Genomic DNA, 16009 nt, shown 5'->3' with positions numbered 1-16009 from the left:
ATACTGCAATTTAATCCTAAAGAGCAAACAGCTAAAGCTTTTCAGCGCCTTTCTTTGCCATTTTTAACAATATTGGTAAAACACATTGTGGATATACTCTAAACATCCCTGTTTATTGAGACAGCAGTATCCTATTGATAGTACCTTAAATCATCTCTTTTTTGTCTGCTTGCATGAAAATTTAGATTTTGAAATGTGTAAAAGCCCTAAACAGAAGGCATGGATGTTAACTCATTCTCAATACTTGATTGTTTCAGAATCTATTGTTTTTATCACAGCCTTGCATTTCCTTATACCAAGTCTCTAGAGTGCAGAGAAAAGGGGAAGATCAGAGCAGATAGATCATTTTGCTGCTAGCAACAGACTGCCTGGGGACTTTTAAGTGCAGTAGATTAAGAAAATGTTTAGTGACTAATATGATTCAGAGCCCAGTTAAGTCTGTGAAAGCACTAAGAGGCGTTTATGGCAAACGCATTTTTGTTATTGTTTCTGTTTATCAAGGAAAATTCAGGTCAGATGAGTGTCTTATTTTCACAAGTCAAATCTTTTAACCTGTTTCTCAGTGCCCTTTGAAAGAGATGAAACTGATGAAGTTTCTTAGGTCTCAAAAGTATTGCAATTTTGCAATCAATGGTCTACAATTTTGCATCAGGAACTTTAACTGCAAATCTCTTGCTATCACATTATTTTTAGTGAGTTTGCATGGAGGAATAGTTCAGTCTTTCAACTGGCCCTTCTACTACAGCAGCTCAGGCCAGTGACAAGCTAATAAAAGCAAAAGTCAGGATTCAAGCAGTCAGTGGCAAAGGCAAGACCCAGATGAGGGTCAAAAGATCGATCCTGCAAAGTGGGGATGCCAAACAAAGAAGGCTGCCGCGGTATTATTAGGCAGGCTGTTTGGCGGCAAGAAACAGCTGGGACAGACGGTAGGATGGAAGGACAAGGATCCAAAAGTCAAGATAAAGAACCAAGGCTGAAGCAGACAGAAACATATTAGGCTTCAGGATCACAGAGCAGAACTAGTGCCACATGCCATACACTGGAAAAAACATCTACGAGTGCAGAGCACAGCACTGTGTGGGCTGCTGCAGGGAAAGTTAACTCCATCCCAGATAGACCCAGCACAACATCAGTCAAGATTTCAGGCCAGTATCTATGTCCCTGGGGGGCAGACTGTGGCCAGGCCATTTGACTGTTTGGATTGACAGTGATAAGATATCTGAGTATCCAAGTGAGGTTTAGAAGAGAGTTGACTCATGCCAGAATTGCTCAAGAATGGGACTTCATAGCAGTACAGTCAGTCAGACAAGTTCTTAGTACATGCTCATGTGTACAAAGAAATATGGGTAATGGCACACAGCAAAACACAGTAAGACATCTTTCACTTTGGCTTTGAAGGCTAGAGCACAAAGGTTTCGTGTAAAGTAGTAAACCCTGTTCACTGGGAAAGGGTTAGGAGATAAATACAGAGTATTGTCCCTGAGGTACTTGGATTTACAAATAAAACCTGAAATTTACAAAAAAAAAAAATCTAAATTGGTCTAACATCATTGTTTTAAACATTTTCAGGTTTTGCAGAACATTAGAAAATACTCATCATGAGGATTGTTCTTTGAAAATACCTCTCTCAGAAACAAAGAAAACAACCAACCTAAAAGGTAATTTTTTTTTCCTAATACTCCTAATATATATAGATTATCTACTCTCTGCACCACAATGGAATTTATGCCTCTTTACCTTTGTGTGTGATCTGAAACCCAGGAATATCGCATGGTCTAGGAGAAGCACTCGGTGAATCCAAGGATCTGCTTTAAAAAAATAAAATAATAATCTGGTCTCTATTTCTAGAAGATCACATTACAAACTAAACTTTCATATTGTGTAAAATATCACTCTGAAATATGTTTTTAAACACTTAAAAGTCTAAGTGAACCATTTGAACAAACAGTAGGTTTTGGGTTGGGAACCTGCTAATTGAAGAGTCTTCAATTTCCAAAATAGCTGTCCTTTTAAGATGTGCTTAAAAGTCATTATTATCTAAAAACTGCTTTGTGATAATAGAAAATAAATAGATAGCTTCATTCTAGTTCTTCACAGACTGACTTCTGTCATTGTGATTGCAATTAGCTGTCACTCGGTATTGTGACTATGAAAGTCAAAGAATGAAAGTAAACAAATATTTTCTACAGTAGAACTGGAAAACACAAATTTATCTGTATTGGTAAAGTCTGGGCAAGCAGCATTGCCTACATATACACTGTAGCTGTTACTTTAACAGGCATCAGTGAGACAAGAATGACTTCTGTGAAGCTTCCTTCTCTTTTCAATGGGTGGGAGCAGGCTCCTCTGGCCTCTGCCTCTTCATAGTCATGCCAATCTGTCTGCTCATCTGTTCACGGGCTGCTCTGCAGAATAATTCCGTCAGTTCCAGATGTTTCATTTATCTTACCATTAAAATAATGTTGTATGTAGCTGTCACAGTGAATAATTTCAGAAATAAAAAGTATATTCTACCAGAAAAATCAATTACTGAAAACTACTCAGTGTTCATGAGAACAATTCACCTGTTCGCTGAATTTTTATTTAGTCAGGGAGATTGTGCTTTTGGGCTCCATTAAATATATAAATATGCTAACATAAATATGTTTCTCTAAAATGTTTTAACCTAGCTGCTTAACTATAGTTAGTTTTGCATAATGCTGGGCACAGAAAACTTGCTCACACTGGGAAGCAAGTTTGTTCCCATGGCCAGTTTCTAGAACTGTTGTGAAATTACAAACAACCACAGGAGCCTCCATGGGATAAACACATCTCATTTTCAGCTCTGGCTCGCAAATGAGCCTATTAGGAACTGCCACAGATGATAGCAACACCGAGTGTTTTTAAAACTTGAGCATGTTTTTTCCAGACCTGCTGTGCAACCAAGGATCCAGGTATTTGTGAAAGATGAATAGGAAACTCATGGAAAGAAAATCACTATCACAACTCATGTATGCAATTGAGTTTGGTATTTAGGCATGCTATCATACAAAATTGTATTTTTATTTTTATTTATTTAATAGCCAAATTCATGTTCATAATATCAAGATATAGGATCCAATATATAAAAAAAGCTACATCTTGAGGTTTGTAAGATTTCATCAGTGTTAAAGGTACTTACCCTTTTGCTTATCCCAATATCTTGTAACAGCCACCAAGGAAACCGTTATCATTCAGAAGCATAGCACCTAATTCTGCTTTATCACTGAGCTACGTTACACTTTCCAAAAATAAAATCCAGATTATACACCTTAGTTTTAAAACTTTCATGTTCCTTTATAATACACTCCAGGAGTGATCAGCAAGCTGATCTTAAATTGTTTCTGAATTTTAAGTATGAAGGAAAAGGTGGTTACTTGAGATACTCAGGCTGAAAAGAGATTACACTGAAAGTAATACAAGATGAAATCAGAAGTACAGCTATAATTTAATTTTCTTGGGAGTGCCACCACTGGAACCATAAATAAATTCACAAGGACTTTGGGAGACTAAATGAGCTTTCCTGATATTCTGAAGAATCATAAGAGCCTTATGTAAGAGAAGGCAAAAGAGAAATTCCAAACAAGATTTTCCATCAATTTTAAGTTAAGGGTTCATGTTCATGCACTACTTATTAAGGTGGGACAGTACCAGTTTTATTTCCAGGCAGGTCTCTACACTTAAATAAACAAATATATACAATTGCAATGTGTGCCCTTCAAGTATCTAGGTAATGTTACTATTTTCACTTAGAAAACACATTAGAAGGTGCAAATACAACCACAAGAATAGGAGAATGCAACAGGCATACAGACAAATTTCCAATAAAGCAGGGTTGTCTGCAATCTGTTGTCACAAAGATGCCAGTAAACTCAAAGTACTCAAAAATATTCAGGATTATAGACCTCAATACAACATCCATTTGCTCATGACCATCCTTCCCCTGCTTTTTCTGCTTTCTAGTGGCCTTTTTTGTTTTATGTTTTATGATTCCGCTTCTCCTTTCTATCCACATGCACACAAAAAGTGGGGGGAGCAAAGGGGATACTAAGTAGTGGAAACCCTGCAAAATCATCACATAAAAAAATTAGTAATTATATTAAGGTTTGTTCTTTTGGGAAGCAGGAGCAAATGAAAAGTGTTTCATAAACTGCAATTTTGTCTCCCTTTGAGGATACGTGGAAACAAGCAGCCAAAGCTCACTGATACAGCTGAAATGTTTCCTGTGAGCAGCCATACTCATTGTGCTCATTCCAAGGCAAATATAATTAACCTGTGAAATAGATAAAATAAGTCTGTAAGACTACACAGTTAGATCTCTATATTCTCCTACCAATATTTCAATCTCAAATTGAAATTGAAAATCTTCCACCAAGAGTGTTCCTTAAAGTGCTAGGATTCAGATGATAAAAGGAAGGTATTGTCAACAGTTTTCAGGTATTATTATTAGAAAGGTGTTTGAAATGATAATAAGGATGTTTGAGGAATCTTCAAAACTACCAAAAGCATAAAGCAACTTTTGGGAAGATTTAGCTTGCAAAGTATCTTCCAAGATGGCAAATAAATATCCGTAGCGTACTAAGAGTGTGCTCCATTACTCATGTTAGCGCATGGGCATGTGTTCACACACATGGGCTGCAGCCATGAGTAAACACTTAGTTAGGAGCTGCACAGCCCAGGTCTGTGTCTGTTCACAAGAGGTGGTACTGCCACAAGGGAGAAATGTGCCATGGAACGATTAGGCTGTGCTGATCAGAACAGAATGAAATGTTCACACTGAGGAGTAGAACTGGGCCTGCGGTAAAAAAGATCACCATTCCGTCACCATTCATGTACTGGGCCAGAATCATTCAGGTTGGAAAAGACCTCTATGATCAACTAGTCCAACACTAACAAGACCACCACTAAACCATGCTACTAAGTTCTACATCTACACATTTTTTTAAGACCTCCAGGGATGGTGACCTAACCGCATCTCAGGGCAGCTTATTCCAATGCTGCACAACCCTTTCAAGTATATCATCAGAAGAATAGCTTCTCCTGCATTTTTCAGTGAGATCTTGGGACTGATCTATCTATTCAAGAGGCACTACAGAACTCCATAAAAATAAACAAGAAATCAAACAAAACTACAGAACATTTTTCCTGGAACCTACAGAACAAAAATTTCTGTAATTTCTCAAAGAATTTGCAGTATGAAATTTACAGAAAGTATAACATAGAGCCTGTAAAAAGAGAACGTGAACTTCTTTATTTGCCTTTGAGAAGGAAAGCAAGTAATAGCTTACCTCTCCCATGTCTTACCTGAGAGATGAAAATTTCTCCTTTTTCTCATTCTTCAGAGCTCTACTTACTGTGTCAATCCCAGATAACAACTCAGTTATACTTATTCTCTCTATGAAAAAGGTAAGTAATATTAAAAAAGATTTAGTATATATTCATTTGTATATGTATAAGCACAGCCAGCCCAAGAAAGCCAACAGAGACACCAAGTCATTACATTTTTGTTATTGTTGTTTTTGTGTGTGTTTTTTTTTCTTTTTTTTTTTTTTTTTTTTTTTTTACAGTAAAGAAGAGTACGAGAAATTTCTCAGGGAAACTACAAACATATGCACATACTGCAAACAGACATTCTCTCCAATGTCACTCTGCAATTAATTTTGGACTCCAAACCATTATGCAAGTGGACCACACACTCCACACAGCTCTGTTTTATATTCACAACCATGGTGAAAACTAAAACACTTTTAAGCACAAAAATTGCTTTTAAAAAGATCTTTTTAGGAATGTACACATAGAGCAATTGTTTTAGAAGAGCCAAAGATAGCAAAAACATTCAATAGACTTCAAATACATACACTATATAAGTACCATTTCCTTTTCCCTCACTTGTCCTCTCCCTCCACAAGTTTTCCTTAAAAAAGTAAAATTGTTCCCTCAGTATTTACTTCCCCAAATTAACATATTCTATTTCTTTTTTAATTATATTTTTTGTGTGCTGCTTTCCATTTTGTACTGTGTTCCCTCAAAAGCAGAGGAATTTGGAAACTGTTTCTTTTAGTACCCATGTAATCATAACAGAGTGCATTACGGGCAAAGTAGAACTGAGAATGTTCATTCCTCCAAGCCCCACCAGACCAGTACAACACACTGGCAAATGGATCATTATTTAAGTCTCTCTCTTGCAAACATCCATACTTTTCAGAGGGATACAACACACGTGAAAGAAATAAATTAGGTCCCTTAATTCCAAAAAAGCAAACTGGAATATGACAAGCATGAGCTGTAATTTGAAAATAAAAAATACAGGCAGAAAAAATCAGACTAGTCCAGAAATCAGTCAACTCCAACTGATCCTGTGAGCTCCTCTCAATTCATTGCAGCAGATGCAGTGCAGTACATGCAATTTCCACCCAGTAACAGCTCGCTCCTGTTAGCCTGGCAACATGCCCGTGCAGTCTTCCCACACTCAAGTATCAGACAGAAAAAATTACCACCAAACGATGGATCTCCAGTAGGTGGAGTGCCAAACCCCTAGGAACAGTGCTGGTATCTTGATATGTACCTAGTTAGAAGTATAAGTCCCCCCTGATATTTTGTACTTCATAATATATCACTTTGATTTCAGAGACCATTCTTCTCTTGCATTTACAATGTGTATACGTTGATTTAAGACAGGTATAACATTTTTTTTCACTTTCAACGCTGTAAGTAAATTCACATAATCCACAGGGGGGCTTAGGTGGGCTCCACATTTCTGGACTTCTCTGTATTTCCCTAGTTTTGTGTTCAATAACTTTATGCATTTTTACAAACACTGTAATGTTTGTCTTAGAATGACCCTAAACCCCACCTCCTCTGAGTTGTACAACTTTCAGTCTCTTTGATCTTCTGATTATTAACATATCATTAGCTCCTCAATCAACAGAGAATTTTCCATGGAAAATATGAATTTCAAATGTAGAACCCAAGCAGAAAAACTCTCTTTGGCATAAAGCTTTCAAGATTTCTTTATGTATCATCAAGTACACAAAAAAGCTTTACGGCACATTTTTCAACTTGCCTAGCATGCAGTGCTACTGTTCTGAATGCCAGGTACACATCTTTTATAAGACTTAATATTAGTGTTAATCTAATGGCTTTTCCAGCTGATATAGTCTTTCCTCTTTGCATGCAAGTTTGCAACATCTTTCTCACGTTTTGGCACTTTCATTTCATACTTCACAGTTTTATTAGCACTTTGAGCTTTGAAAGATAGCTCATTTATTTGCTATACCTAGATGCCACAAAACTTTGAATACACTATATAAAGATGTAGAGCAAGATTGTGATGGAGTACAGTCAGACACAGATAATTACCTTGATAGGATTCCAGAAACTGATGCAGTATAATTGCCCTTTGTCTAGAATACCAAAACCAGCAGTCCTGCCAGACTGCAGATTCATGTCTGCAGTTTTCATGTCTGAAAATTTCTTCATTGTATTGTTTGTTGAAAGATCAACCATGCTGATACTAATGCACAGGATACAGTGGCAGGCGATGACAAAAGTTCCATAAAGACTATGTGTAATTGGCCTTTAATATATTTCTTTTATATTGCCTCTATACTAATATACAGTTGCATAAAAACAAGCAAGAATGGTTGTAGGCTTCCTCTGACAGAGATTCCCTCCCAGCCATCTCCTAAACAAGAAGTATTTTAGGTCACTATCATTCACTGAATCCGCTATCTCTTTCTCACTACCTAATTTCGAGCCAACCTTTTTCTTCACCTCTGTCTTTCTTCTACCCTCAGCCAGCCATTCTGGGTGATGGCAGACTGAAATAGGTGGATCTGCAAGACCCAGAGGTGTTCAAAACCAGAGTCATTAATGTCTCTAAATAAAGGAAGAAAGTGGGAAAAAAAAAAACTTGGAAAAAAAAAGTTATTTCAGAATACATGGTGCAAGTTCTAAACAAATCTGCAAGGTTTTGGTAAAAGTTGGCCTGATTTTGCAGCAGTGCTGCTGTTCTGCTCAATGAAATATTCAACAATGATAACTCTCTTACTTAAAATGCACAGGGACCTTACCTTCTAAAAGTACGACCATTTAACAGCCAGAAACATTGGCTAAGACTAACTCTAAGGCAAAGCATGAAGTCACAAACATGCACAGATGTTACTATTTGAAAACATTAAAGAGGTACTGAAGTTCCTGAGCAGATCCCAAGTTGTGTTCATTTCAGCAGTTATGAGTCATAAGGGAAGAAGATACTACTGAAATTACATGCCTGGGACAGTTTTCTCTGCCACTTACATTTAGGAAAAAACAACAGTGTCTTTAGAAATACTTAATGGGGAGGAGAGCACTCTGAAAGACTGCAGATACCAAGAATTGAAATGAATAAATCTGCTTGCCTGTACTTATGCAGTTAAACAAGTACAATGCTAATGCATTATATATTTCTGATTATATCATGGAAGGCTCAGCAGATCCAATTTCACAAGTATATAAAAAAGGTGAGTGCTGAAGGTTACTGTAAGTTATGAGACTGATTATTTAAGGGAAAAGTTCATTTAATGGAATTTGGGCAGTTTTATAAACAGAGCAAAAAAAATGGGACTACTCACACATTCTGTGCCAGTCCTTCTCTGATTAATAATTGCACCAAAACTTCTGAAATAGTCACTTAGGCAAGCAAATACACTCAGGATGTCTTATGTTAGAAGTCCCTGAACCTTTTGTGAGTTCACTTCAGTAGCAGCTCAAGACTACCCCTACATGTGGAAACAGGGTTTTCATGCTGCACATGAAAGTTTACCACAGTGTGCTAGTACAGTTATGGTCACGCTATCCTGTTTGTATCTATCCTGTCCTTGTATTCCAGAAACAAACAGCTCCCAAATTAAGAAAATATTGGAAGAGATGCAATCCAATAACTCTTCTCACTTAGGCAATTATAATTCATGGTTTCACAAGGCACTCTTCAGGCGTGAGACTGAAATCTCTCAGCTGGCTGGCCCATTATCTACTAAAGAAACAGAATTCTAACTGAGGCAGAGAAGAGCTGATACTGCCCATTCTGCAATTCTACCAGTACAAAAAGACACACGGTAAAGGAGATAATTTAAGCTATGTTTGTGTTACTAAGTCAAGGAACAGGGTATCAGAACTGGAAGTATGTGTTCATGAACACAGAAATTTCAGACTCTTTTCTTCCCTTTGTTGTTCAGAGATTCGCCTTTTAGAAACAACTCTGCCCTAGACCACCTTTTCTGTGCAGAAACACTCTTATTTCCTCTCATGCCTCGAGAGAACTAGTTAACCACGCACACTTCAATTCAATAACAAGTATTCATCAACATCTCTTTGCTGGACTTCCACTTAAGCTAATGAAATGAGTCAGTGCACGTACCATGTCACCTTTTTACAAAGCATTCACTTACATATTCACCTACATATCAAAGTAGCAGTCTCTTCCCCTTTTCCTTATTATTTGTGGTTTGACTCTAAAATGTTTAAATATCCAAATTGAAGTAAATAAATTTAGTTTCAGTTATCTATCTAAATATCTAGACAGATATTTATGGAGAAACTGTTTGATTCAGAGTACTCAAAATGAGGTGTAATCTGCCAAAGGTAGGTACATTCTATCTTGACAGAAAAAAAAGCAGTAAACAACAAATCTGAATGTAAAAACAGTCTAGGGCTTCAGCACTGCCAGGTAGACTTTCTCAACATTTTTATCACGATGAAAAGAAGATCTTTTTTTTTTTTTCCCTCAGAACTTGCCAGATTGCATTGTATTGTGGAACTTAGGCCACCTGTACAGAATACAGATAAAAGTCTAAAGGTTACAGATGACAGGAAGCTGGATTTGGTTTATATCTTGCAGTATTTAGTGGTTTCATCCCTTTTATCTCTAAATAAATACTTGACAAGGCCAAAGGAGTAAAACTTGAAGGCATTTTTGCCAAAAAGCAAACAGTTTCCTCAGTGGTGAATAGCTTGAACATTTGCTCTACATAAAAGGAAAAATCAGATGTACAGATACTCTCCTTCAGAACAGCCCTTTATAGCCCTATATGAGTTTTATTTTAGCTCAAGTAGAACCAGCGGCAGTTTTTAAACTTCTCAGCTGGCTAGATCTGAAAATGCTGGAAATATTTCTACAGATTCCCTTTATTATAGTGGTTTTCTTCTTCAATAGATGGCCCTGGAACACACAGACTTTCAAAACAGAAACGAATGCAGAGATGTGTGGAGAATCTGTCCGCTCCTGAAAGAGCTTAGGGTCTGCAGTGAAAAAAAATTCTCTAACTTCAAAAAGTGACATTCCCTTCCACATCACAGAATTAAATAAAGTAAGCCCAAACCAGAACCATTCATATGACATCACATAAATGTTACAGGACAGACACACGATTCACATGACATCTTGCTCCATATTCTTCAACATAGGAGTGACTCGGAGAGTCACTGTGACAAAACAGATAAGGGTCATATTCAATAGAAATAAAGATATATAAAAATATAAGAAAATACATATAAAAATATTGGCTGAAAATATACTATTTTGACAGAAACTGGCAGTTATAATATTTTATCTCTAAATCACCTGCTTTCTGCAGAAAAAGTTTTGGTTTTTGTTTGTTTGTTTTGGTGAGGAAAAAAAATCATCTCCACGATTGAGGTCTGCTCAAGATTTTTTTCACTATGCACTTTTTTTGGTGTGTATTACTTATAAACCAGGTTATACTATGCTCACACTTTGAGAAGATTATAAGGACGCTCATCATCTGCATACATCTATTAACTAACATAGAAAAATACCTATGCTAAATCACATAAGAATGTGGACTCATGACAAAAGAAGCAACAGCGGGCAAACAGTGAAGTGCTGAATTTCCTCCTGTTTTAAAAATTACATGTGAAAGGAAAGACTTCTCACCTTCTTGCTCCACAGCGTACTGTGGAGACAGGTAGATACAAGCCTTACAACGTTTGACAGCTTTCTCAGGAAATGCACGGTTGGACATTACAGTAAATGGTCTTTCAAGAGCCTTGTAGAACCTTTCTTCTAACCAAGAATCTTGCTGAAAATTTCTTTTTGGTCTTTCAATTCCAAAAGCTTCATTGTCGTAAGAGTTGGCATTTTCCAAAATAGAAGAAGCACTCACAGGAGTCTGAGTTGAGCCCCAGCTGCAATAAGGCACAGAAAGTTTCTGGGAAGACATGGACCCATTGCATTTCTGTTGATGAAGCAAATATATATTATTAAGACACTGATAATTTTAAATTATTTATTTTGCACTAAATTATCTCCAAGCCTCTGATGTAAAATAATGAAAAAAAGTTATCTCTGAAATGCCACAAGTTGACAATACTTCCCTTAGGAAGTGAAGCTATAAGATCTAACTTCTTATGTTTTAATTCCATTTAAGATAAATTGTTGATTTTGTTCAATAAAAATCATTAGTTTGTTCTTAAATAAAAAATATGAAAGAGGAAAATTAATACGTCGAGCTGCAGTTTTCAGGTCATCAAACCTCTTCTGACTCTAGAATCTTTACATACAGGTTAAGCGCTGTGATATGAAAATCTTTGGCAAGAACCCATCCATCCTTGACCCAGAACTATGAGGTTAGATTTTACACCTACTTAACAGCTGGTCACTTACCATTGGCCTATTTTATACAAATAGTCTTCCATTTAAATAACAGTCATTTCCATTTATTATCATCAGAGTAATTCAATTTCCTGAGGACAGCGTAATAATACAGCCGCCCCATTATGCCATGGATGAATGTAGTCAAATACTTGTAATTATATTTTTAACAAGTTACTGCTATTTAGTATTCTACCCCATCCACAACATGGTTGGTAGCTCACAGATATGAAGTAGAGCAATCCCTGTCTTATCTAGAGAACACAGTTCAGGTCTCTGTTCTAACAAGGATCACTATATTAGTGCATTTTGTAATGCTCATGTAGGTAAAATTAATGAAGAAAAGCTTAATAGACATTCATTTTAAACACACATTCATAGGTGAATTACAGCAGAGGTGAATTTCAGTAGCAATTACAGTATTTTAGAAAGTTCCTCTTCCATCTAAATTCTGAACCTTGTTTTGCCACAGACTATAACACCACCCTGACAAAGAAGGGGTGCATTCACCTTGCCTGAACTACTCTAGCACTAGGTGAAAACATCCTAAAGGTCTTCTGCAACCAAGCCAGTTCCTATCGGAACAGTACTGCAAAGGACCGCAGTCCTTTGCAGGCTGCAAAGGACTGTTCCTTTGGCACAGACAGCACAGGACCAGACCAAAGAAGGGCAGCATATGAGCAGGGAAAAAAAATAAATAAATAAACGGAGAGAGGTTTTGTAGAACAGAGAACACATTTCTTATCTTCATAAAGAAATGCATCAATGCTGTCAGTGTCCCAGAATTTCTAGCTTCAATTACGCACAAGCGAGTTCCCAAAATGAATGACACCAAAGTTCTCCCTTTTCTCCTGGGCACTCAGCAGACGATGCATGTGCTTCTGCCACAGCCATGGTACCTTATAAGCCTGAGGCCCAGCCCTGGGGGAGGACTACCTCTCAGGCACATGGTCCACTACGGACCCACAGATCCAGACCCGACACCAACACACAGGTGGGCTTTCTGGAGCAGCCTTGGGTGTACCCCATCCACATGGTCCTGCAGTCCCAGGCTGGCCCTGACTGCCCCTGGGGACTGTGGTGAAGGGTGCAGTGCTGAAGGGACGAGACTAGCTGGTGGGCACACAGCAGGCCCCCAGCTCCCCTTCTTTGGGAGCTGCTGGCCCCCACGGCACCCCAACAAAAGCTACGTTTGTATTGCTCTGTATGGTGGTGCATGCTTCTCCAAGCTACTACAAGAAAGTTTACCACATCTTTTCACTGCATAAATAAAGTAGATTGATATGTTCAAGATATACCTGGGCTGCCCCTGTCCATGTGAATATAAGTTAATACTTATTTAATAGTCAAAGATGATGGAAAAGTGGTAAACTTTTATAAGTTCTATCATAATTTGTATCATCCAAGACCTTCCCTAAGAGGTTTGTCCTTAATCTGATTTTTTGTAGGTTCCTCAAAGCTTGTGGCTTCTTCCCCCACCAACACTTTGCTCAAGATGCTATAAGGGAGACTTTTCATTCATCTGTTGACTTCAAGCTTTTGAACTCTTCTGGGGGCCACATCCTTTCCTTTCTCCAGTTCCCAGATGAGAAAACTATCAATGTTCAAAATCTGAATTGTCTTCTGCTTATTAAGTTAGAGGTGCTGGGTGATATTTACACTTTCAGAGCTTGTTGGCTTAATGATGCCTATTTGGATTCTAAATCGGAGAAATCACATGAGTTTTCAAGTATTTAATAAAAATCACCATAACAATGAACTGTTTGGAGAAGACAGCTAGCAATTATTTGGCTGTATGTACCAAACACAGCAAGAAGTAACATTTTAAATATTCTGCAATGATGACGGGTTTTGCTCTTCATAACTCAAAAGAATCCATTCTAAAAATTATCTGCATCCTGGGCTAGTCACTTTCCAAACTTGTATACAGATGCAATCCCAAATTCAAAGCACTTACAATCAAAGACAAGCAACATTAAATGAAGGAAAAGGAAGAAAATGCAGCCATCTTCAACTGCCTCTTCCCTAAACATTATGAATTAATTATTTTCATGAAAAATTTAATTTTATACCAGCTTTTGGTGCAAAAAGGAGCAGTTTCCTGAATAGTTTGACTCAACAAGGATATGATCTTATCAGCCATTGGAGAGGCACAAAAAATAGTGCTTGTCAAATCTGTTTTTATTAAAGAGGCTTAGAGAGTACTGATGAGGTAAATAGAGGTAAAAGTATATACAACAAAAGTAAAGCTGTGGAAGAAACTCAAATATAGCAAATAGAAAAGATAATGAATGGAAACAATGTAATTTAGTCAGAGAGACAGTAAAAGGATTGAATGAGTATGATGGGCAATAGAGATGTTCTGGAGGGAGATGCATTCAGGTGATGAAAAACAAAATCAGTTGTTGCAGGGGATGGGTCAAAAATAAGTCAACAATATAGAAAAGGCAGAGAATGCAGTGCAGAGGAAAAGCTCTTCAGGGATTGACAAAGTCCCCAGCAATCTTGCAGTACAAAAAGACAATGTGCTGAAAGAGTTGTGGAATTAAGTAAAGAAGTGGACAGAAAATTGCAAGAAAGTTTCACCAAACACTACAAAAGATATTATTTTCAAAGGGAAGACTGCATTAACATTGTGAAGGGCATAAAGAAAATAAAGGAGAAAAAAGTGGAAGACATTGCAAGCAACTCCAGGATTTGGCTAGCTGAAAGAAATTTCAGGGAAGTATTGAGATAGGAAGCTGACTAGAGATGACTCGCAGTGCAGCTGCAAGAACAGAAATGAAGTAAATACCTTGGTTTGCAGAGCCAATGAATATAGATTTCTAAAGAGATGGAGCACTGGAAATTACTGATGGGACATTTGCCTGCATGTTACAGCTTGAGGTATTGTGTACAGACAGACAATTTTGGGCCCACAGCATCTATAAACTGCTTAATCAGATTGAAATACTTCTTGTAGTGTATATATACCTATGGAAAACAATGTTGTGTATTTAATTTCAAATCATTTACCTGCAGAAAGAATTATCTGTGAATGCACATCATTTCATGTTGTAAATGCCCAAGTAATATATCACACTTCTCTGCATAATAATTTGTTTTATGTTTATTCAAGTAGCATAGTTTTGTTAATTACAAATAAAAAATGAATTATCAAAACAGTTCCTCCATATTAATGTGCAGTATGATAAAGAATGACTTATCTATTCTCCTTCCAGCTGCTTATACATTTGAACTATTTTGTGAGCACTAGCCATTTATGTTCAGAAAACTTCAGATGAGTGATGAATATCCCAAACACTAGTTCTAACAAGAAAGTATAATTATCCATATATATTGTAGAAGCCCTTCAGCAATTTTTCAGGTAGTAAAAGGCAAACAAGTAGAAAGAAACAATTTTGTACATACAAACAAGATTCTCCTCTACAATTTTGTAATATTATATGTAACCTGGTCAATAAGTTTACTATGTGAATGTTACTTCAGTTAACTGTCAGGCTTTAAGGAGAAGAAAAAAAAAAAAAAAAAGTAGGCAAGGGTAAACCTCCTTCTAGGTAAACAGTTGAGGAGCTTTATGAAACATTACTTTTCCAATTAACTGAAAAAATCTTTTTTCCCAGGTCTGGCTGATTTACAAAGTTCTGTTTACAAAGAAGGATCAGTGCAGCCAGCAAACTAACACGACTTTAAATCAGCAGGAATTAAATGGTTCAGGGAATGTAACTTCCTGTATTTACTGAGTCTAAAGAATAGGAACCAGTCACTGTATTAGCCACCTGTCAAAGATTATTGAAAGAAAAAGTTGTAAGTGCAAAACAAAACCAGGTCTTCTCCATCTGTTTTTGAGGTTAACCAAGGTCTAGTGTAAGAATTGGAAAATCACATTACTTTAGTATTTACAAAACAGAGACCTAAGAAAATTTATGCAGGCTTCTAAACCCAGTTTACTCTGATGCTGACCTCAGTTCAGCCCACATTCTCACACTCTTCCTGCACAGCTGAGCTGGACAGGTATCCTACATCACCATCCTCATAGTTTTGAGCCAGTTTAACTCCACAAGTATGCTTATTAAAGAAGCAGATGAACATTAATATTGATAGAAAACAAGCAGCTCTGTAGTGGGAGGGAAAAAGGACTATAGCAGCTCTGACTTAGATCAGCTTTCTCTGTTTCAGAGCAACTTCAATAGGAACGGATCAAGGAGAGAGAAATGCCACCACTGTCATAACCAAAACACCTGACAACATTTGCTAGCTTCAGATTTCATTCTTCATGGTCCAGAAGGACATCGAAATGCAGTGATATCCTGCAAGCTTAGAATGAATTGCTATTTTAAA

General features: G+C 37.1%; 1 protein-coding gene across 1 annotated transcript in view; it reads right to left on the bottom strand.

Annotated features, from left to right (window-relative positions):
• The window catches only part of IQCM (IQ motif containing M), a 191858-nt gene that overhangs the window by 90981 nt on the left and 84868 nt on the right, over positions 1 to 16009 (bottom strand). Inside the window, 3 exon segments of the mRNA XM_083836382.1 lie at positions 1738 to 1805; positions 5323 to 5413; positions 10952 to 11252. Of these exon segments, the coding sequence (XP_083692508.1) occupies positions 1738 to 1805; positions 5323 to 5413; positions 10952 to 11252 (460 nt within the window).

Source organism: Anser anser, assembly GCF_964211835.1.
Source record: "Anser anser genome assembly, chromosome: 4".
NCBI lineage: Eukaryota > Metazoa > Chordata > Aves > Anseriformes > Anatidae > Anser > Anser anser.
Note: the sequence above shows the minus strand (reverse complement) of the source record. Positions and strands in the feature narration are given on the sequence as shown.